At 41.9% G+C, this 25,407-nt stretch overlaps 1 protein-coding gene across 1 annotated transcript in view; it reads left to right on the forward strand.

Moving 5' to 3' along the window:
- Positions 1–7,271: 7,271 nt before the first annotated feature.
- SCGN (secretagogin, EF-hand calcium binding protein) overlaps positions 7,272–25,407 on the forward strand; it is a 55,486-nt gene continuing 37,350 nt past the window's right edge. The window contains exons 1-2 of the mRNA XM_066578953.1: positions 7,272–7,399; positions 8,631–8,698. Coding sequence (XP_066435050.1) covers positions 7,330–7,399; positions 8,631–8,698 — 138 coding nt within the window. The 5' untranslated portion in view covers positions 7,272–7,329. The remainder of the gene's footprint in view (positions 7,400–8,630; positions 8,699–25,407) is intronic.

Raw genomic sequence — 25,407 nt, forward strand, 5'->3', positions numbered from 1 at the left:
ACATTACTTTGAGCTAGGGAACCAATCCAGCCACCTACTCGCCAGCCTCATCAAACGGGAAAATCAAACAAACACGATCCTTAAGATCAAAAACCAGCAAGGAATAGAGTACACTGACGCCCCATCCATCGCCAATTGCTTTAAAGAATTCTATGCTAACTTATACACCTCCACCTCTCGTAATACGGTGACAGATGTCTTAGATTATCTGAACGATCTAGACTTCCCTACCCTCTCTGAAGAGCAGGTCAACCTCCTGGAAGCCCCCTTCACTCTGGAAGAGATCCAGCTAATAATCCAAGATATGGCCCTTAACAAAATCACCAGGACCCGATGGTCTTCCCATAGAGATATACCGCAAATACCACGAGCAACTAGGCCCACAACTTCTTGAGGTGCTAAATCAAGCGCAACTAGACAAAACACTCCCAGCCTCATTCTATAAAGCATCCATAGTAGTCATCCTGAAACCTGGGAAAGACCCCACAGATTGTGGATCTTATCGACCCATATCACTGGTGAACGCGGATTACAAGATCCTAACTAAAATTCTGGCCACTAGACTGAACCAGGTGATCCTCTCCATCATATACCCCGACCAAACGGGCTTCATGCCAGGGAAGTCTACAACCATAAATATCCGCAGAGTCCAAACAGCTATCCAGTTAGGTAAACAATACAACATGCCCTGGGCTCTGGTCTCACTCGACATGGCAAAAGCCTTTGACTCTGTGGAATGGGCTTTTCTGGAGGCCTGTCTGATCCGTTTCGGATTCGGACCCAAATTTCAACAATGGGTAAAAACTATATACAAATCCTCGACTGCAAATGTGGTCGTCAATGGTGTCCCTTCGGCGGATTTCCAACTAGCAAGAGGTACCCGACAAGGATGCCCTCTATCCCCGGCCTTGTTCGCCATAGCCATAGAAGCACTGGCGATCCGACTAAGAAGCGCCCCTAGTGTAACCGGCATTAAATGGTCAGACCTCGAAAGCAAACTAGGACTATACGCAGATGATACAATCCTATTCTTATCGAACCCATCAGACTCCTTTGCCCAAGCCATGACACACATAGACAGATTCTCCCACTTCTCCGGACTACATGTTAATTGGTCCAAATCAACAATCTTCTATACAGAGGCCAACCCAAAAAACGACCCCTGCGTCGCAAGATACGGACTAAAACCAGTCTCAACATTCAAATATTTGGGAATGATCATGTCGCACGACCATAATAATGCAATAGCAGATAACATAAACCCACTCTTAGAAAATATAAAACACAAACTGAAGCGATGGGCTATACTACCACTATCCGTAGCCGGACGTATAAATCTCATCAAAATGGTCGTCCAACCCAAATGCCTATACATATTACAACATATGCCAGTGAATGTCCCCAAGCGCCTCTTTAAGTCCCTAAATTCCCTAATTATAACATTTATCTGGAATTCCTCCCGCTCTAAGCTGAGTCTATCAATCCTACAAAGACCCAAAGAGCAAGCCGGAATGGCCCTACCGGACCTCCGGCTTTACTACCTGGCAGGGCAACTGCGAAACATCAGAGCTTGGGTCTTGGGAAGAGAACTACCCATAGCAGACAAACAACTTGCTAAACAAGTAACAGGACAAAATCTCCTGAACTTCTTAGAATTCCCAGAATACACCAAAGCCACCGAACTAACCCCACTTCATAAACTGGCTCTTAGCGTTTGGAAAGAAATAAAGACTCTGCAGAGCTACCAGGGTGTAATACCAGAACTCCCCCTCTGGAACAATCCTGGTCTTACCGCACTACAGACCGTCCCAGACCCACAATACTGGATCGCCCAAGGGGTACAAACAATAAAAGACATATATATAGACGGAACACTCCCCACTTTTACACAACTGCGAGATAGGCTACAGGCCCCACACCTCTAACTGTTCAGATTCTTTCAGTTAAGACATGCACTAAACTCCCAATTTCCCCCCCCCCCCCCCTTCGGCCCGCATATCCAAATTCCCCACAATAGGCATTCTCAAATCCCAAGGACCCAAAGGCCTAATATCAGCTTTATACACACACCTCCTCTCAGCTAAAATAGATCCTAACCCCCCCCCCCCAGCATATGATAAATGGAAACTTGCCATTGCTTCCCTTACACCTGAGGAATGGCAGGATATTTCTGAATCCCACCTGTCAGTATCACCAGCTGTAAATAACAAGTTAATCCAGCTATACATTATACACCAAGCCTACCTCACTCCCAATCGACTACACAAAATGCGCAATACGACCTCGGATTCATGCCAGAGATGCCGCCAACCAAGGGCGGACTTCTGGCACTTGATCTGGGAATGTCAGTACGTTAGGGAGTTCTGGTCAGAAGTAATAAATCTTGTAAACTCGCTGTTACGACCCCCATTATCCATTGAGCTAGACCCTAAGGTGGCGCTGTTTGGTCTACTGGAGGAGGAGGTGTGGCCATTCCACATTCGGGTCTTCCTAGAGAAGACACTATTTCTGGCCCGCAAAGAAATAGCCATGAAATGGATGGCAACAGAGCCCCCTTCGACCCTACACTGGATCCAAAACGTAAACACTGTAACCTCGTATGAAAAAATCATATACCAAAACAGAGGATGCCCGGCTAAATTCCAAAAAGTATGGGGAGCCTGGCTAAACTCTTACTCTACTCTGATCACCAACTGAAATTTAAACTCAACTCACGCTAACCCCCTTCCTCCCCCTCCCCACCCCCTAACATCCCCCCCCCCTTCCCCCATTGACAAGCGCCTGGAAGACCTGTAACCTCCAAGACCCAAATAAGGAAGAGCAAAACTCAACTTACGGTTTATATAAGTTTGAAAATGTTTATTGTTAATAAAGATACAGACGGATAGTTTGGAAGACACAGTAACAAGTTCGATGTTAACTTTTAAAGTACGAATATGTTTCTATTTACACTAATATGTACTGTACAAACCTTCTTTATTATGTGTCTCACAGACTGCTCATTATTAATAAATAAAACGAATTTAAAAAAAAAATTGTTGAGGGGGTGACCACCAGGTTCTTGCCCACAATTTGGCTCAATAGTGCAACCTGGGAGCCTCAGATGCATCCGTGCATGCTGCCTCTGCTGTTCCCTATCCATTTCTGTGGTGTTTCCATCACTTTCTGATGTTTTCAGGTGAATCACACACCTTCCCCTATGCAGAACATCGGTCACCATGAAAAATGCTCGAGTCTCCCATTGACTTCAATTGGGTTCGTTACTTGAAACGAGCTCTCGAGCATTACGAAAAGCTCGACTCAAGTAACGAGTACCTGATCATTTTGGTGCTCGCTCATCTCTATTCAAGACTTCTAAACTGCAGTCACAAATAACAACTCTGTTATAATGGAAAAGAGTTTAAAAAAACAGTCAAGCGAGATTATTACGCCTAGTAGCATTGTTTTTACTTATGGTCTTTAATACATTTATTTCACAATCCTTTTCAGAGAAGGCCACACAGCAGTGTCTGCATATATTCTTGCTATAGTAAAATCTGTACAATATCAACCAAATATAAGAGCATTTGCATGTTAACTACATGTACTTTTATTTCCATATTGATTTGCATGCCACATTTTAATAGATGACACAATGCTAACCGTCCATAGTGAACTGAATGAGGCATGCTGTTGGCCTGGATACAGAACAATGAAAGTTTATTTAGATGCAAATGCATTTATCCACAGCGTTTAACCTTTCTGACTGGGACAAACCTGGTAATATCCCTGTACTTATTATCTCACAGCATTTAAAGCACCTATTGTGAAATATTATGAATGTCAATTCTGGTAAAAGGTGCAGGAAAATACTATGACTGATTTAGAAAAGTGAATGATTAAACTGCAAAGTCCATTAGAGTGTATAAGTCTGACATCTAATTTTGCCCAAACTCACTTTTTCTATGTTTTCACGTTTATTTAAAAGTATTTTCCAGTTTATAAATAAAGCTTAATAATAATGAATGTAATGAAAAGTTATGCATCTTTTAACGCCTTCCCACTGCCCAACATAAATACACATCATGCAGTGGCAGATGAGCCTGCAGTATATTTTGAACATTGCCTATGAAGCTCTGCCAAAGTCAGAACTTGGTAGGCATCTATGCATGGCAGCCCTGGAAGCCTTCAGGTGGTTTCAAGCTGTCATGGTAGCCCATCTGCACCCCTTAATCTGGTAACATGGAGTACAAATGGGGTGTGGGAAGGGGTGTAGTCAGCTGTGAGCACAACATCTAATAGGTTAACTGCCAGGATGAGAGCTAACTCTAATTGTAGCAGTTACTGTCGGCTGTCAGAAAAAGCTGATAGTCTCCAGTAATGGAATGAACTCTGCTCCCAGGCCTGTTCCATATACCCTTCACAACCAGATGATGTATAGTTAAGTTATGCAGTCAGGAAGGAATTAATGACTAACAATATGCCTTTTACAATGTATAATCACTGTTGTATGGGTGTTTTATGCCACTCTAGAACAGGTTGTCAGATGTCTGATCTCAGCCATTTAGCCCTTTGATTACCATCGTCGAGAGTGATTTTAGCATGATCAAATGGGGCACATCTTTGAATTGGATGACTGATTTTCCAGGATGGGATCAGGAACTGAGGAACCCCTGCGTAATTAGCCCTGGGGATTTGTTTAGGCCATGTGAATGAGACTGAGTTTGCAGTACTATTCATGACCATGCTGCATAACTTGTAGATCTGTGAGCATTCCGATGCACAGCAACCATCCAATAAGGTTTACCTGAATGTGAATGTGGATGATGGGCCACAATGTTTTGATCAAAATATGAGCTAATAATCTTGCATTTTTATATAGTTAGTATAAATAACAGTTGTGCAGTTCTATTCAGATATTAAGTGTATGAGTGCTGAGGCACATGTTTCTGTTGCTCATCACCATTAGTGCAGGATGTTGGATGCCCACTTACCTGACATTGGTGAGTAGTGATGAGCAAACTTTTCAAAAGTTCAATTTGGCTGGTTCACTGAATTTGGCCAAAACTTTCAGTTTGTTCCGAATTAGTGAGAATGAAATTTGAACTTCACCAATGCCTCTGAAATTGCATAACACTAGGAGCCATAAAGGCCCTGTATAACACTGTTAGGTCACCTAGGAAGTTAATGTCAAAGTTACAGCAACATGTATGGCTATAGGTAAAAGGATGGCACCTGGTAGTAACAGCTTCTTTAAAACACACTGGACTAGTGAATTTTTTATGCTTTTTAAAAGAAAAAGGTTCCAAAACTCAACTCTTTTTGCTGGCCGGTGGCAGTGTTTATACATACATGGTGGTAATTAAAGAAGCAATGGATTTTTCCAAGTGGTTCAAAAATTATCACACTCTGGGGAGTAGCAACAAGATTGGCATCCTGAAAAGTGAAGAAGACATGTTTTTTTTGTAAATAAAAAGCTAGAAAAAATTATCCATACTTGGAATCATCTTGTTGATCTGTGCTTCTGTAGGCCTGGTAGTAGCAGCAGCAGGGGTGGTGGTAGAAGTAGCTGCATCAGCAATGGCATAGCATCAGACAAAGAACAGGACAGAGATCTGTGGTTGTGTAGGCCTGGTAGTAGTTGGTGGCTGCAGGTGTGGTGGGCTGTTGGTACTAGTGAATCGAAAGCAGAGGTAGTGGTGGTAGCAGTAATAAGTCAACAGCAGTAATGGCAGATCTAATCTGACTGGGTGACTTGGCTGGCAAACACAGCTCTGTATTATACACTAACCCTAGTAGCCACCTCGCCCTACAATTTATAGTTTTTTTTTACTGCTCTCTGGCTATTCAGTTCTCTGTTCTACTGCTCAGAATCATCAACTCCTACCTATAATTTTCTTTGAAGTAACAGTACTCCTGTCCCTCATAGAGATCTTCTCACACTTCTATCTCTGGTCAAAATGGCTACTGAAGCTATGAGGCATAGCCTTTTAAGGTGGCTCTGACCTCATCCTCATATCAACTTCTGATTGGCTGGAAGAGCTGTTTCCAAGGCATCATTGGCTACCCTGAAGTCATGTAATCCTTGATGCTTCTCTTTTTTGTCATGTGGCAGATGCTATTTTAGTGGGTTCGGCCAAGGTGAACCACCTGAGGTTTGGGTTGATGCTAAACTGAGATTTTAGCAAGGTTCAACCTGAAACAGGGTCTGACTATTTCAGTTCACTCAACATTATTGATGACCTATTTTAAAAAAAGGGAATCAATAAAAAAAGCTCCATAATAAACAGCTCTGAAAACTGTACTGCAACTGTAATTAATTCTGCACATGACCAAAATGAATATTCATTCCTTTGCGGTAAAAAATTAAAGGGGTTATCCAGGCAGCGCCATACGGGATACACTGGGGTCAGAGTGGAAGCACTGTTCTGAACCCTGTGTAGTGGCTGGGGCTCGTAATTGCAGACACAGCTCTTATTGAAATCAATTGGATCCCAGCCTGCAATTACAAGCGTAGCTCCCACTAATTTCGATGAGAGCTGCTGTGTTTGCAATTTTGAGCAGTGGCCACTACACAGGGGTCGGAGCAGTGCTTGTGCTCTGACCCTGGTGTATCCTGGTGAGTGCTAGTAGGTTCCCCAGAAAGACAAGCAAAAGTCTTGAAAATGGTAATTAATAATACAAAATGTATATGAAAAATCATAGAACTATTTATTATACAAAGAAAAATATGTATTTGTTGAAACCACAATACCCCTTTAAGAATCTTTAAAATCCGATCTGAGCAATCCAGTAGTTTACTATGTACTACTAGGAGTTCTCTTTTGATACACTATCTAGCTAAAACCTTCCAGTTTAAAATTACAGCTGTAATAATCTGAGTTGATTATAGGTTATTGGCAACATTCATCTTAAAGTTGTTTTAATGTAAGAAATAATTCATAAATATGCAGTTTTCCCCTGAAAGCAATAACTTTAGATTAGCCTAAACATGCTCATATTTACATACTCAGTAGTGAAGGTTGCAGTTCTTCTGTTGACTGGCCAACTTCTACTTGAGTAGGAATGCTGCTCAATATACTTTATGCAGCTAGTCTGTGATAATAGACATATGGCAGTGAGGCAGTCACCAAACATTAGGAATCCTGATAAGGTTTGTTGGACTTTACCCTTCAGCATATGCTGCAGCTACAAGACTGCCTCCTGCAAGCACAGCAACAAGTGTTTCAAGGGAGGAGATAGAGAGAAACTATAAATAGAGCAGAGAGCTAAAGTAGAGAGAGAAGGTTTAGCTCCCTTTGTACTATTCACATTGACTCAGACTTTCAGCGCTCAGTCTCATTCAGAACCATGGACAGCGGCTTCCTGAAGCTTGATGCAGCAGAATTCCTGGAGATTTGGCAACGCTTCGACTCTGATGGTAAGAAGGCAGAACTATTACAAATGGCATTAAGTGCAGGATATTAGTGTAAGACACACATAAAGCAAAGTAGATTTTTATACTATAAACTTTCAAACTAGATAAGTAGTAGATACATGATAGATAGATATTATATAAATATATGGGATAGATAGATATGAGATAAATAGATATGAGATAGATAGATAGGAGATAGATATGAGATAGATAGATAGATAGATAGATAGATAGATAGATAGGAGATAGATAGATAGGAGATAGATAGATAGGAGATAGATATGAGATAGATAGATAGATAGATATGAGATAGATAGATAGATAGATATGGGATAGATAGATAGATATGGGATAGATAGATAGATATGTGATAGATAGATAGATATGGGATAAATAGATATGGGATAAATAGATATGAGATAAATAGATATGAGATAAATAGATATGAGATAAATAGATATGAGATAGATAGATAGATATGGGATAGGTAGATATGAGATAGATAGAAAGATAGATGTGAGATAGATAGATAGATAGGTAGATGATAGATAGATAGATATGAAATAGATAGATAGATATGAGATAGATAGATAGATAGATAGATAGATATGGGATAGATAGATAGATATGAAATAGATAGATATGAAATAGATAGATAGATATGAGATAGATAGATATGGGATAGATAGATATGGCATAGATAGATATGGGATAGATAGATATGGCATAGATAGATATGGGATAGCTAGCTATCTAATGGATAGACTACATAGTTTGCATGCACAGAAAAAACTCTTAACTTTTGAAACATAGTATCTGTTCTTTGCAGTACAAAATATTTAATAAACCCATTATCTGCTATATTTTCTCTGGGTTTATTTATTAAAGTGATTTTCATTTCCTTTACAAGGCAGTGCAGGATATCGCAGTGCACAGATTATTTTGCTATGGCCATGTGTTTTCCATTCAAGGAAATTGCTTTCAGATTAATTGTATTGAAGAAAAAGATTGCTGGGAACTCATAGCCAAATGCAGGACTTTGTGTGATCCTGAATATCCTACAGCAAGTGAACAACAAATAATAGTAATCTGTAAATATGTTTCGTATCATACACCTCGCTATTGCTTTTTAGAATATGAGATATTTGGGTGTTACCGCCTTACACACGATGTTATGAAGTGCTCCTATGGTACTAGTAAACATTACAATGAAATATATTAACTTTATTTTTAGATAATGGCTATATAGAGGGTAAAGAACTTGATGACTTCTTTTGCCATCTTCTCAAGAAACTGGGCACAGTAAGTTTGCGTTTATTATTACTATGTCTATGTGGCACCATCAGTTCTATTGTCTGCCGACATTCTAATTTTGAGAACACACCACGTTTTTAATCTGTATTTTGTGTAAGCCTTTCCAAATGCTGATTGGCTGCATTGGAGCATCTGTAGAAATAACCCCTGGAATTGTATTATACACTTGGACAATGCAGTGTTTTTGCACCTGCTATTATTGCACAAAAATCTTTCCATGCCTGTAATAAGTGAACCTAAGATCTAACCCATTAGTAACCCATTAGTCACATTTGCTTGGTGAAATGTCTACATTTGCGGTATTTATCTTGTCAGTGTCTTGTGAGTCGAATAAGGATAATATGCAGTACCAATGCCTATAGGTCTTAGTAGAAGGAAGGCGGGGTGCACCCTTTCGGTTGCAGTTTCAGGTAGAAAAGAATAGCAGAATACATCCTACTATAATCAAGACTTCAATGAAGTTAATAAACCGGAAAACTGCTTGTCTGAATACTCTTCATTGTATACAATTCATTCCATTGTATGTTGGAAAGTGATCAATCTATATAAATGTACATTATAGCCTCAAATATATGCAGCAATAATACCAAATTCAAAAGGTTTATTGAGATACTGAGGTCTATAGATATAGTCGTAGAGGCTATACAACAAATACCATGCAGGTACTGAGAATGCACAGCGCATTCATTACACCAAACATTATAGCTGACAAATGCCCTTGTAAATAACATATAGAAAAAGAAGAGATGAAATGTATACAAGTCTATAAATGTTAGCTTTATGCCATTTTTAACCTTTTATTAGAAGCCCTCACATCTTTCCAATGCTAATATGTGACAGAGGTTCAAATGGAAACCAAAGATAATCTCAGATGGTCCCTTTATCTTTATTCCTGAACACCTTGGTCAGAACCAACTAAACCATTTAGGAGCTCCCAGCCAATACTATTAAACTTGAGTTTAGTTCTAGTACATACTATATGTGTTTTGTTTCTCTAGACACATTTAAATATAGCTTTACTGAGAAACCATTAGTGCCCTAACCATAGTAGAAGAGACTTAATAAGCATAATCTGCTAGAATTCTGGCACAACTTGCACCTCAAGAGTGGCATACATGGCATATGTCAAATTTATTATTAGACATTTTAGACACTTTTTATGCCTTATACTCAACATTTTGAAAAGTGTCAAGAAAAATGGGAACGAGAAATAGATTTCATAAAATGTTTCAGATTTACTAAAAATGTGTGCCGACTCGTCAAAGCATTTCAGACTGTAAACTCTACTGTTTGCCATCAAATCTGCTAGATTCTCCATTGCAATTTGAAATATACCACAGTTCTGAGTACCAGTATTGTATAAAAAAAATATAACCGTTATGGTATTACATGTTATAGTCACTAATTACCTCAGAAGGGTTGTAAATCCATGGAGTAGTCCGATTGCCAGACTTGTTGTCGGGAAGGATTTTTTTTCTTAAACGAGGAAAATTGGCTTCTAACTCATTGGGTTTTTTGCCTTCCTCTGGATTTACATGGATGGACATATGTCCTTTTTCAGCCTAACATACTATGTTACTATAATTTGTTCTTAGCCAAGAATCATTGCATATACAGTACAATGGTATGATGCCATCACGTATACAGATCTTGCCAAATCCATTCCTCTTTCCACCAATGGGGCAAACCAAGCATTTTTCCATGCCCTTTTAAGGTACTTTAAGTCCTATAATTATCTTTCTTGTATTCTTCCAAAACTCACCACATATTAGCAAGTGGAAATAAGCATAGCAATGTGTGAGGAGAGGGATATAAATGCATAATGTATAACATGTAACAAAACACAGTAAACGACGATTTACCAATTACTTTCATTTTACTAGTAATGAATATGAAATGTTGGTGAGACACATTTGGGTCTTAGATAAAGAGTATTTACAGCTCTAGCAATCATTAACATGACTTGTACATCATGAGAACGTGATTTACAGCATACAGTAGTGAAATTATCATAAAGTGTTAAATGTCAAGTTAATGTTTGCTACATCTGTACATAGTATCAATACTTTTCAGTGATTTATAATTGGGAGCCGAGGGGTGGACGGTGGAGCAACAATCAAGCAAAATGATGGGTAATGAAAACCAATGAACAAACGGTAGGACAAAAGGAGAGTGGATTGTTTGAGTTGTTATTTTATGTTAAGCTAACTTATGTTAAGTTATAACTAAGTGGCATACACTCAACTCTCCCCACTCTCTGCGGTGTACCACACCAATGCTCAGTCATCCACTCCAGTTGTTTGTTTGCAGTCTGCGGTTCTGCTTGTTTACGGAATGTCGAAGGCTTCTGCGGCCAATGGCGGAGGTCAGCGATCAATCGTTGAATTCTATCACTGGCTGCAGCAGCTTGTGATACCCAGTAGATAGGATGGGGCAGCCTGTAAGCATGATGTATGAAGGGAGACCCAGAGGAGTGACACAGGAAATAGCGGGGAGCAGGGAGAGGGGAGCCTATGTCAGTTGTGTTACTGCATGGGACACAGGGTCTGTTTTTCACAAATTCTTTATTTAAAAGGTCTCATTTTTGGTAAAAGAATACAAAAACAAGAATCCCGCTAGAGGATAAACAAAGTTAGCAACATTTCGAGATATAACAATAAAATACAGATTGCGGCGGACTCGGACAAGGAAATGTGAGATGGTTTAAACCCAGAGACTTAGAGTCTACCTTCAATGGTTATAACTAGAGATGAGTGAACCTACTCGGCCATGCCCCCTTTTCACCCGAGCGCCGCGATTTTCGAGTACTTCCGTACTCGGGCGAAAAGATTCGGGGGGCGCCGTGGGTGAGTGGGGGGTTGCAGCGGGGAGTGGGGGGGAGGAGGGAGAGCGAGGGCTCCCCCCTGTTCCCCGCTGCTACCCCCTGCTCCGCCATGCCTCCCCCCACCCCCCGGCGACCCCCGAATCTTTTCACCCGAGTACGGAAGTACTCGAAAATCGTGGTGCTCGATCGAGTAATTACTCGAAACGAATATGTTCGCTCATCTCTAGTTATAACATACAGGTTTACAATGTGACTTTAAATATGTCGCGAGGAAAACCATGATTACTTAATAATGTGAGAGTGCAAGTTGACAGATGATACCTCTAAACCAATAACCTAAACCAAAAGAAAAGAAAAGGGAATCTCTCATAAACAGAGACGATATTATAAACTAAAGCAAAGAGAGAGAAGAGGGAAAAAAAGAGGAAGGAAGGGAGAGGGGAACATAGGGAAGTGGGGAAGGACCGGGTTCCCAAGAGACACCCACTGATCAAAGTCAAGACACCTGGAATTTTTATTTCCGCCTCATCTCTCCTCTGGTGAGATGGTGACTCAGAGAATTGCAAGTGTAGAATTTTACATGTAGCAAGGTGGACAGCTTTCCAGAGAATTGCATATCCAAGGGCAAGCCCAGAAAATGTGTCAGGGGGTGCTTACTCCTTTACCACAGCACCAGCACATTGGGGATGAGAAAGGGAATATTTTGTGCAGTTTGAAGGGTACCATGTATCATCACGAGAGAAGCTTAAAGCTTGCTTCCTGATCTCTATTAGTGATTGAGAATCTGTGCATGAACGTAAGCACCCTGTCCACCTGGGCTGGAGAGAGAGACAGGTTGATCTCCTTGTCCAATTTGATCAAAAAGAGGGTTTAAAGCCCTATGGCTGTGAGATGAGGAAAGAGTAAAATACTGATGAAAAGTGATGAATTGGGCATATAAAGCTCATCAAAATCCTTTGGGATCCACACCTCTAAGTACTTAATGGCCTTCTTGGCCCATTTAAACTTAACATTGGAGATCTGTTGGAATTTTTGAAATTCTTCCATTAGACTAGAGACTAGGGTCATCTGCATATGCTGCTATTTTGACTTCCTGCTTGTCAAGTTGAAGGCCTGTGATATTTGAGTTAGCTCTAATGGTCCTTAATAGGGGGTCCAAAGATAGGGCAAAAAGTAGAGGAGAAAGTGGGCGGCCCTGACGAGTACTGTTACTAATGGTGAATGAGGGTGAGAAGACTTCGTTGACCTTGGCAGTAGCTGTGGGGACTGATACAAAGACTGTATCCACGTTCGCATGTCTGGGCCAAGACCAATGCATCTCAACATTACAAAAAGAAGGGGCCACGTTACTTGATCAAACATCTTCTTTGTGTCAGTAGATAAAAGACAGAGGGATACATTTACATTTAGCATAATGTATGGCATTTGTTCATAAAAGTTTTGTGGTATTGTCAGGAACTTCTCTTGATGAGAAAAATCCAACCTAGCCCTAGCCTGAATGTTCTAAATCTGCTAATAGTGATGAAAGACGCATTGCTAAGACCTTTGTAAAGAGATCTATATTAAGCAGAGAGAGAGGTAATTGAAGCAGAAAGTATAGTTTCTACTCTGTTTGTGTATGATCATAATCTGAGCACTAGTCATCTCAGGGGGGAGGGACCACCCTAGTTCAAGGCAGAGACCATTGACCAGATCAGAGTACTTCCTATAATAACAGGAGGATATCTGGGCCAGGTGCCTAATTGGAAGATATTGATTTTAAAGCTTGGGATATCTCCTCGCCTGATATGGGTAGGTCCAAAGCACTTGCCGACTCCAGTGACATTTTCAGCAGGCTGGAATCATCCAAGTACTGCTGAATTTAGGAAGCTAATGAGGTATTGGGCCTCATCTCTGAGGGAGGATCTAAATTGTACAGTCTTCTATAGAAGTGAGTGAACTCTACTGCAATTCTTTCAGAGTTACTGGTTGGGATGCTGTTGCAGGGTGAGATTACTGGTACAAAATTATGTGACCTCTGTTCCCTTAAAGATCTTGCTCGGGTCCTGCTACATTTATTTCTGAATTTGAATAAGTGATGACATCCTCTGGCTAGGTGGGATTTAAGCCCCTTTTAAATGGGATGACTGTCAGGCAAACGATGCCTGACACTCATCCCCACGTGTCTAGCTCACGTGCTTTTGCACAGGAGGGAGTATCGTTGCCTCACAGTGGGGCAGCTGCAGGGGATTTCTCTCCTCGTGCTCCCCTGCCCCTCTCCCTTCACTTAACATAGCGGCTGTTCAGTACTGAACGACTGCTATTTACACTCATCGTTAATCGTTCAGGATTTTATGCAGCTTAAAATTCTGAACTTTTTCTAGGGCTTCAATTTTGGAAATAAGAGCCACGATTTCATGAAATCTTTCTTTTTTACGCTTAGTCCCATCCCTCATGAACAACCCCCATACAATACATTTGTGGGCTGCCCATGCTGTGAGGGAAGAGTTGTTACCTGGTGGGTTTTCCTCAAAGTAGTAAATTAGGTCTGTATAGATAACCTCACTGATAGCTACATCATGTACTAAGGATTCATTCAAATGCCAATGTCAAGATCTAGGTGTGGTTACGGGGTTGCCAGCGAGGCATGCAGCATTGCATGTTTAGCATAAGTGATAGGATCAATTGTGAAGGAACTGAACTGGGACAGATCTGCATGTCTGATAAAAAAGGAGTCAAGCCATGAATAGATGTTGTGGACTAGCGAGTAAAATGAATAGACTCTCCCATCTGGTTGGGCTGTCCACAAGACATCCATTAACTGAATTGACTGGAGGAGATGTTTACCACGATAGAGAGAAGAGAAACTATATGGGATGTTCCTCACAAAACATCAGAAAGGGGATCTAAAGCTAAATTAAAATCCCCTCCCAGCAACTTTGCTATAATGTCATCTAAGTTAGCCTGCTGGTTGTAATTTGATATACATTTCGAAAGGTGAGAGTATGACCCAACAATTTCCCCTTGACAATTAGGAACTGTCCCTCCGTATCAAAGCAGAAATCATTAAGTTCCCATGGTCCCCCAAAGGAGATGAGAATACTCACACCTGTGGCCTTTGTGGTATGGTAACAACTGTGATAGGCATCAGTGTACCTAGGAGAACAAAGTGTAGGAGCCAAGCCTTTTTTCGAAATGGGTTTCCTGAAGGAGAGCTACCTGGACCCTTTTATTTCTCAGAGGTCGGAGGAGGAGGAGGAGGAGGAGGAGGGAGGATCTCTTCTCTGATGAGTTGAGGCCCCGAATACTGAGCATAGCAAAGAAGATGGCGCCCATATCAGGAACCTGGCCCTAAAGAAGAGAGAAAAGAGGAATGTTTAAAGGGAAGAAAAAAAAAGGAAAAGAAGAGCACAAGGATAAGTTAGGGAGATGGCAGAAGCATGAGAGAAAATAAACGTAGGCAATTATATATCCACATTTAGCTAAGAGAAATGTCTACATCTATATAATTCTTCAGTTGATATAGCGCATGGTGGCAGAATCTCGCTGCTGTTATCCAAAGTCGAACGTTGGAGTCTGGAGGTTGGGTTTCGGCTATTTCGCTGGGCAAGCGGTGTTGCTGTGTAGGATGAAGTGGAAAAACCGGACAATCTGGAATAGACGAGTTCTCTAGGCCCAGGAATTGAGCCAAAGCTGCAGCCTGATCTGGAGAGTGTAGTTGAAATATAGATCTGTCTTTTCGTATAAAAAAGTGAAAAGGGTACCCCTATTTATATGTCACACCCAGATTTCAGTTGGCATCTCATCCTTAAGGTGCGTCAGGAGATATCTTGAAGCAGCTGAATAGAAATGTTCTGAATTGCTATTGGGGCCCAGTCTGCAGGCTTGTCATAAGATCTTCTCCTTCTTTCTAAAGAAATGGACTCTATACAGGACATCTCTCAGTTTAGAGGATTCAGAACGACGAGGACCCATAATTCTATGGACCCTATCAATCTGGATCTCCGCAGACTCTGTCCAGGCCAATAATTTGTTGAAGATAATCGTTACAGCAGTCCGGAGATCAGAGGGGATAGTATGGACTCTGGGATGCCGCATAGTTTAATGTTGTTCCTATGGCCCCTATTTTCCTGATCATCCACTTGAAGTAAAATTGCTCTGTTAAAGGCACACTGTGATGCTAGTGTTTCCTTGATTTTGACAACACTGAGGTCTAACATAGAGGAGGCTTGTTCCGCAGTCGATAGACGCTGGGTAATTGAGCAGAGTGCTGTATTAAATGCTGCAATGACCTTTTCCTGCTTAGATTCCATGTGATGGAGCATGGACTCCAAGTCTTTTTTGGTTGGTAGTGAATAGAGGAGATTCCAAAGGTCTGTGATGTCCGGAGAAGTCCTGGTGGCTCGAAAAGAGGAGGAGATGGGTCCGACTGGAGAGTTGAAACTCAGCGTAGAGTGTATAGAGTTGGGAGAGGAAGCTGGAGTGTCCTGTTCTATCTCTGACTCGCTGACAGAACCCCAGGTCTCTGCACTGCCAGAGTCTTTTAATAATGATGCAATTCATTGAGGCTGAGAGCCTGTGTGCATCCTGTGTGACTCTGTCCCCTCAGGCTGATTCAGCCATTTAGTGATAACAGTAGATAGGAGGAGGGGATTCACTGGACCCTCTTCATATGCAACTGCCTGGCTGGGCTTACGTTAGCCAGTCTCTCCCCTGATAGCTTATGCTGTGCAGGGCTGGTGTCTGATGGAGCATGTGTGCCCTTCCTGCTTGGGCTACAGGCTGGAGAAGCTGTGGGGACTGCAGCCTGAAGAATGTCCTGAGCCCCAGCTTCAGGACTCAAGCAAAGGGCCATGTTTACCAGGCTCACCCAGGCATCCACCTATGAGTGTCGTGGTGGTGCCATGTTGGATTTTGCCAGTCTATCCCTGAGGTCTGAAAAGAGCTCCTCCCACGAATAGCACACCAGTGCCCGGCCATATCCTGCAGCCCCAGACCCAGGGCTCACGAGGGAAGCCTCCACTGAGTGGCACAGCGGTGCTGTGTTGCCATCTGCCATCCGAATTTCAGGGCTGGAGGAGGTAGAGGATAGTGGTCTTAACATGAAAAAGAAGTTGGATAACACCTTTAAACTATTGATTCATGACAGGTTTTAACAGTAATGCAGACATCCCATCTGTGTCTTTTTCAGAAGTCTATGGTAGTGGGTGGTTGTGCATGCACATCTTTGCTCCATTCACTTCAATGGGTCTGCTGGAGGTAACAGACTGTGCTATCTCTGGCAGTCCCATTGAAGTGAATGGAACGGTGGAGTCCATGTGCAGCCATCCACTACCATCCACTTTGGGGTGGGCCAAGGCTGCGGTGTCTGCATGAGGGGTAAAACTGTCATGATACAATCCCTTTATGAGCTTACAATCTAAGATATATTTTGTGCATCACCCTTAGTTACATGATTATAGTATTCTGCAATGTTTCATAGAGTGTATTCTTAGAGCTTGAACATAAAATATACAGTGAGAGCATTCTACAGCATTCTGGATGATACCAGTATTTTCTGCACATTTGCTCTGTTTGTTAAATCATGTTCCACATGTTTTCCTTAATTTCTTTTGCATATTCATGATACAAATCATAGGTAAATTATAACAGGCATTTGTAGTCTAAAGCTCTAATAAAGTACAGCTTGTTCTGTACCAGCACACCATAATGGGAGAACATCATAAATGATCAGACAATTAATATTCAGTATGTGATGTTGAACATTTCCAGGTCACATGAGCACATTTCAATCTATAAAGAGAAAATAAAAAGGTGGATTGAAAAACAAAAACAATACGCAGCTTAAAACAAAATCCACTAAAATCATGGGGCACAGATTTTTTTTTAAACAAAAATCCAGTAGCTTTCCACATTAAGTAATTTTTGGTGATGCTCACCACCTCTAATGGCTTACTTGTTCGATGCCAGAAATTGGCATTGATTAAAAATCTCCCGTTTATGGCTCAGTGGGAGTGTCAGTACTTGCTCTGTAGTGATAACTAGAGATGAGCGAGCACCCAAATGCTCGGGTCCGCGTTATTCGAGTCGAGCTTTTCATAAAATTCGAGAACTCTACACGAGTAACGAACCCCATTGACTACAACGGGAGACTCGAGCATTTTTGTATGTGGGACGCTGGGTGCCGAGTTTTTTTTCCCTAGGTTCGTGTCTCTCTCTCTCTCTCTCTCTCTCTCTCTCTCTTTCTCTCTCCTGCCTGCCAGACAAAAAATTTGCCAATGACACGCGCTGTGGCAGGGAGGGGCCAAAACAGGCACGTCACAGTGGGGAGGAGCCAAAAACTGGGGCGGGGTCGAACACGGCTTGATGCTCGTTCGAGTAACGAGCACCATTGAGTACGCTAATACTTAAACGAGCATCAAGCTTGGCAGAGTACATTCGCTCAACTCTAGTGATAACCCTTTTTACTCTCTTTTGGCTTGGTACGTTCGCTATATGGATGATCTGTTGACCGTTTGGGCAGGTGGTGTGGCAGCCGTACCAGAGCTTGAGGCTTATTTTAATAATAATCCATTGGGGCTGAGATTTTCTTTTTCTTTTCATTTATCCCAAATTTTGTTTCCGGGGTTAAAAACAATGGTGACAATTTGCTTCAAAAATGTTGAGTAAAAGTTTTTTAAAAATATAATCCTTAAAGCATTGCCAAATGTCTTTAAATGCTGTATAGATGTTTTTCATTCTGACAATCACTGATGCTTTGAGAGCACGGACTTCACATGTGATCTTGTCAGGTTTTTCTAGGAATTATCCAAAGATCATTGTGACTGGATTTCCCATTAAATAAATGTATTTTCACTGTTAAAAGTACTGGTCAATTTAAAGACTTTGTCTACTTTGGACAACCACTTTTAAGTTCATAAGTAGAGTTGAGCGAACGTACTCTGCTGAGCTTGATGCTCGTTCGAGTATTAGCGTACTCGATGGTGCTCGTTACTCGAACGAGCATCAAGCCGTGTTCGACCCCGCCCCAGTTTTTGGCTCCTCCCCGCTGTGATGTGCCTGTTTTGGCCCCGCCGCGACGCAGCACGCGTCATTGGCAAATTTTTTGTCTGGTAGACAGGGGAAAGAGAGAGTGAGAGAGAGAGACGAACCTAGAAAAAAAAAAAGATCGGCACCCGGCGTCCCACATACAAAAATGCTCGAGTCTCCCATTGTAGTCAATTGGGTTCGTTACTCGAGTAGAGCTCTCAAATTTTACGAAAAGCTCAACTCGAATAATGCGGACTCGAGCATTTGAGTGCTCGCTCATCTCTATTCATAAGTCTTTCTAAAACAAGTTGATTGTGGGAGATATTGTTGCTGGGATCCCATATTTCACAAGGGGATCCAGTGTAAATGAAGTATTGAAGGACACCCAAGGTAGTTAGACTGCAGTGAATGTCAGTGATTCACCCTGGAAGTGGCTCTTAGCAGTTGGAGGGAGAGCGTAGCACCTAAGTGCGCTAAAAAATCTGCACCATTTACAGTTCCATGCTATAGTTCATATGGCACAGATTTTTCAACTCATGTATTTTCAAATTTGTGTCGCAGAAAAAATAATTGGCATTGCAGCATCCTGTAGGTTGACCCCAGACACAGGGCGTACGTTGAGGAGCGGGTAGGGAAAGATGCTGGCTTATCGTGGCGGCACTCACCACACTCCCTCCCGGAGGGATGCATGTAGCCATGGCGAGGGCAGCACAGGGCCTCTTCTGGACACCCCTAGGAGATGGATGCCCAATAAACGGTAGAAAAGGGATAGTAGTTGTCATGGTTGACACCACCATTCTGTTACACACCGTAATGACCTTCGGCAGAGAATAAAGGAGCCGCAGGCAAATATAACGTACCTCAGGTCCATGGGAATGGTAAGGGCCTGGCAAAACTTTATTTCAATATAACTCCAACAGTATGAAGCCAAGTAGACAATATTCAAAGTGCAGGAATTTAGACAGACTTAATTAAGAGTACCTCCACACGGCGATCCCAGACTTCAGGATGCCTATGTGTGAACAACTGAAGACACGTACCTCCACCCAGCGGTCCCTGACTTCAGGACACTTGGGCTTAAACAATTGAAAAAGAGGACTACCACCCCCTGGCGGTCCTAGACTTCAGGATGCTCGGGTGTGAACAATTGACAAAAAATATCTTTGCACTGGGCCTTGAAGAGTAACATTCATGTTTCACTAACGCTCTCTACCTTTGGGGCTTATTCTTCTCTCATGCTAGAACAGTCAGTCCAGGGAACCTCTCCTCCTCTTCCATTCTTCACTGCATGAGGGTTGAAGGTACCCTAATGCAGCCGGCACTCTTGATCAGGTATGCAGAAGAAATAGACCTTGAAGAATGGACCTTTGCTGCTCTCAACACTCACATTTATAGCCTCACTCCTACCAGGTGACAAGACATAAATTGATACATTCACAGGCAATCTTCAGGCTTTTGCAAACACTTAACCCATCACATGCTGCAGCTGTGCAATACATATAACAGAATGACTAGACAGATTTATACAGTGCACCAACATAAGACATGACATGTATGGCATTATGGAGAGGGCCAGGAAAGCATGAACTTAGCCACTACAGCATGTCAATTCTTGGCTCAGTCTTAGCAAGAAATCCATGCAGAAACCGCATTGGACAGCAACACATGAATTTTTCATCATTGACTGAGGCTAAATCTGTATGAAAATCTATGGCAGATCTCTGAGGCTCAGCCTTACAGTTCTGCTGTGGATTAAAGTGTCAGATCTATGTTAGAAAAATCCAACATGGATACGACTCTATACGGTCTATGCGAACATTACAGTACATTAAAGTATATCTGAATTGTAAGCTAACTTTTAAGAATAAGCTGCTATGTGTGTACATAAGAAATATCACTATGACTGACTATTACATGACTTGTATCCTGCATATATCACTATTTTTCCCCTTTACAGCTGCATCTCTAGTTCTAAGTTGTCTCTGAGCTGGTGGGTGGAGTGTAGCTATTATTCTGTCCTTGTACACTGAACATGGTGAACTGCAGCTTCTGCTTCTAACTCCCTGTAACACATACACACAGAAATAGCATCATCATGGATGACACAAATGAAGTACTGAGCGATGTAGGTGTAATTTCTGCAGTTGTAAATCACTCACTAGTTAGCTGCAGGCACATCTCTGTGTGTGTCTCTTCCTCCTCCTCTCCCCTCCCTCTGCTCTCCATAGATTTCTATGCACAGCGTTACTCATCAATCTGCATCATTATAGGTAAATGAAGCAATTTGCACCTTAGCCATTAATTACATTGGCCGTCATGTAAGCACAGGCTGTTTTAAAAGTCAATCATTATTTCCTGTTAAGATAGTTTAGCAGTATCTTTCTTAAATCTTATTTTGTGTTTTTGAATGATAACTGAATTGCTGACTGTCTTATAAACACCTATCCTATTATAATTACAAGACATTTATATGAATGTCTACTTTTCAGTGTAATTTGCTATAACCAGATAAATTCGGACAGCAAAACATGACCACTGCTATATACTTCTTGTCGAACAAGTACTTAGAGATTACTGCAGTACCACAGAGATGAAGAACAATAGCACTTTCAATGGATTCTAATACATAGAAAGTTGCCCATCGCATCCAATCAGATTGCCAGTGCTATTTTTCCAGTGTAGAAAAGAATATCAACAGCTTAATTGTCACTGAAGGTCAGAGCTATCTTTAGGCTTCACAAAAGTAACCAAGATACTCTTGAAAGTTTTAGCATCTGTGAGTTATGAAATTGGACCTTGAATACTTATATGCTTTATAGATAGACTTTATGATTACAAGCTTCAATGAACTTGACATCTGCACATTAACCCTTAAAGGGGTTGTCCCGCGAAAGCAAGTGGGTCTATACACTTCTGTATGGCCATAATAATGCACTTTGTAATGTACATTGTGCATTAATTATGAGCCATACAGAAGTTATAAGAAGTTATTCACTTACCTGTTCCGTTGCTAGCGTCCTCGTCTCCATGGTGCCGTCTAATTTTCAGCGTCTAATCTCCAGATTAGACGCGCTTGCGCAGTCCGGTCTTCTTCTTTTCTCAATGGGGCCGCTCGTGCCGGAGAGCGGCTCCTTGTAGCTCCGCCCCGTCACGTGCCGATTCCAGCCAATCAGGAGGCTGGAATCGGCAATGGACCGCACAGAAGCCCTGCGGTCCACCGAGGGAGAAGATCCCGGCGGCCATCTTCAGCAGGTAAGTAAGAAGTCACCGGAGCGCGGGGATTCAGGTAAGCACTGTGCAGTTTTCTTGTTTAACCCCTGCATCGGGTTTGTCTCGCGCCGAGCGGGGGGCTATTGAAAAAAAAAAACCCGTTTCGGCGCGGGACAACCCCTTTAACTTTGAAGGGCCACATTTATAAGCCTTTTCCTAATGGACAGTTGTTTAATGCGATTAATTGGTTTAGATGTTTTCATTTAATTCATCAAAATGGCACAAAGCATTAATACATAAACTGTCATTTAAAAGTTTTAAAGCACCTGAATTTTTCCACTTTTTATTGATATTCACAGTTTAATGTCACAAATGTACTTTGAAATGAAAGTATAGAACAAATAAATAATGAATAAAAATAATAGATTAACCTTGTGTCACCAAATAAAAGCTTGATTAGCCCAGGCAAGTCTTTTTATTACTTTGCAATCATAGCACGGCTTTCTTAAGGCCCATTTAGATGCAATGATTATCGCTCAAAATTCGCTCAAAAGAAGCCTTTTCAGCAATACTGTTTCTAAATGTGCTCATCTTTCAATTTTCTGCTAAACAATGGTTTTCAGTTCTGCTTGAAAACCATCATTCAGCAGAACAGCTGATAAGAAGGACCACACGCTGTGTTATGCCCGAGGAGAGCTGATTACAGCTGATAACGTTGTATCAGCTGTTCTCAGCTGTCAGCCCCGCTGGCGGATCAAAGCGAAAGTAATCAGGAAACCGATGGAGGTCGGTTTCCTGATTACAGCTTCATGCAGGTCATACTCAGCTACTTGGTACTAAGAGGCATTAGTGCCAAGTAGTAGTTTATGCAAAATGATTGCTCAAAGGCCATCTTTTGAGTGATCATCTTTGCAGTGTAAATGCACCCTTAGCCTAGCTTGATATGGCCGAGAGCCATATCGGGCCATGAAACTCAGCTCGATATCGCACTCGTGCACATCGCATGTCCCCGTGGATGCTAAAACACCTCCCATCACTTCAGTACAGTTGATGGAGAGTCAGCAAGTGTTTACCATTTTTTTCAATAGGAAACCTCGCATCGCAGGCCCTGCAATGTGTTTTTTCTGCCCCATTGAAAACAATGAGCAATGCGTTCCAAGCGAACGCCCAAAGATAGGACATGCTGCTACCGCATTCCATCAAAAAAATGGGGTTCATATTCATGCAAAATTTGTGCATCTCGCAAAGCAGAAATCTTGCATGATTATCTCGGCCGTGTGAAAGCGGCCTTACTGATACTTGACTTTTATTTGCAGGTTTAATAGGTAATCTCTTTAGGCCTCATGTTCATGGGCAGTTCGGATTCTGCGTGCAGATTTCCACAGCGGGTGACCTGCGGAAACCTCCTGCGAGAAATCGCGAATGGTTTTTCTGGGTGGATGTACGTGGATGCATTGCGGGTCATCCGCGTGGGAAAAAATCCACAACCCAACCTCCCTAATTGATTTTAACCTTCAAATCCGCAGTGCATTTGCAACTGTATTTGCGGATGCACTGCGGATCGTCTGCACCGATTGACTTCTATTGAGCCCGTCCGCACAGAATCCGCACTGAAATGGAGCATGCTGCGATTCGTTTTCTGCACCAAACGATCAGCAAATCAAATCTGCATGCCCTAATTCATTTGCGGATGCCAATGCTTGCCTATGGGCACTTTGAATTGCGGATCTACCGCACAGGTGACCGTGTGGATTCCGCAAATCAAATCCACTCGTGGATATTGGGCCTTACAGTTGAAATTGAAACTTTTTTTGCCCCACTAGAACTCTCTCACACGGCCGTAGACATTTTTACGTGCACCAGCCACTACCGTTAAAAGGCGTGAAGGGATGCACAAATCTAATGTTTGTGGGCCCATTCAGACAGCACTGCCCCAGTGCATATTCGCCAAAGCCGCAATGCCATTGGGCGTGGGGAAACAGCTTAGCTAGTTCCCCCTTCCCTCCCACTTGCCGGCTCCACTACTCTCTCCTCCCCTCCTGCTGTTTGCAATGGGAGAGGAGAGAAGGGGGATGGCGTTTAGCAGTCACACTGCTAAACTCCCTCCCACCTCCCTTCTCTGGCTGCTGTCATTGGCTCACATAGGAGTTCATGCAGCGGCCGATGTATTCCGGACAAAAAGATAGTTCCAGGACTGTGAGGCTCTGATCACACAAACTGTTGACTCTCAAAAACTTGTCATCTGATTTTGTAGTGGCCTTTGGTCTTCCACACCTCTTCCTGTCAGAGTTTCCTCCAGTTTCCAAGTGCCTTTTAATGTTATAGGAAACTGCACTGACTGCCACCTTGGCTTTCTTGGCAATTTCTCTGTAGGACAGACCTACACTTGTAATTGCCCATCTGTCTTCTTTTGTTGTTTGCCTTTTTCTTTCCATTATGACAGCCATGTGTTCAGTCTTGAAGAGCAAAACTGTCCAAATCTAGCCCCAGAGTGTGTTGTAATGCAGTTTGCTCCAACACTGATAATATAGAATCAGAAGGTTTGAAAGTAATCTACAAAAGTTGAGACACCTATAGGAATAGTGTGCGTCCAAATTCAAACCATAATGTGTCCCTGATGTGTTCTCTGAAAAAAGCTTTTTTAGTTAAAATAATAAATTCAGACTATTGTTGCATTTCAGGTTAAATACAATACTATTTTTATGTTTTTAACTTACTTTTGAACCATTTCACATTATTTTCTGGACTTGAACTGTGTTAATGTAAAAAATAACTGGAAAAATTGAGTTGTTCCAAAATTTTTGTCTGGTAGTGTATGCTGTATGTTTCTTCTCATAAAAGGTCACTAATAGAGTGACCATAGGCAAGCATTGGCACCCAAATGCTCAAGTCCACGTGATTCGAGTCGAGCTTTTCGTAAAATTCGAGAGCTCTACTCGAGTAACGAACCCCATTGACTTCAATGGGAGACTCAAGCATTTTTGTATGTGGGACGCCGGGTGCCGAGCTTTTTTTTTCTTCCTAGGTTCGTCTCTCTCTCCCCTGCCTACCAGACAAAAAAATCTGCTAATGACGCGCGCTGCATCGCGGCGGGGAGGGGCCAAAACAGGCACGTCACAGCAGGGAGGAGCCAAAAACTGGGGCAGTGTCAAACACGGCTTGATGCTCATTCGAGTAACGAGCACCATTGAGTACACTAATACTCGAACGAGCATCAAGCTCGGCAGAGTATGTTCGCTCAACTCTAGTCATTAAGTTTACCACAAACCATAGCCAATGCAATAACTAGCAAATTGCTTTAGTTACCTAAAATTACGTTTTTTGCTGAAAAATTCCTCTAAAGTTCTGGCCATTAGAAGTTTCCCTTCCTTCTATTTGGCAGTCCAATGCCTGATGTCATGTGAAGTTTATCTCTAGTAACAGAGATAACAAAAGTGAAATTGGGGTTATCTCATTTTGCCTATAGATGTTTATGCAGAAAGAAGGGGGGAGAAGGAGGAGGGAAAGAAGTAGAGACACACACAAACACTGCTGCAACTAATAGTGAGTGATTTACTTACTGTGTTACAGCTACTGAAATAACATTTACACTGCTCAGTACTTCTCTAGTATCCTCCTTGCTGATGTTGTTTCATGTGTGCTACAGAGAGTTAGG

The sequence above is a fragment of the Eleutherodactylus coqui genome, chromosome 9 (assembly GCF_035609145.1).
Source record: "Eleutherodactylus coqui strain aEleCoq1 chromosome 9, aEleCoq1.hap1, whole genome shotgun sequence".
NCBI classification, from domain to species: Eukaryota; Metazoa; Chordata; class Amphibia; order Anura; family Eleutherodactylidae; genus Eleutherodactylus; species Eleutherodactylus coqui.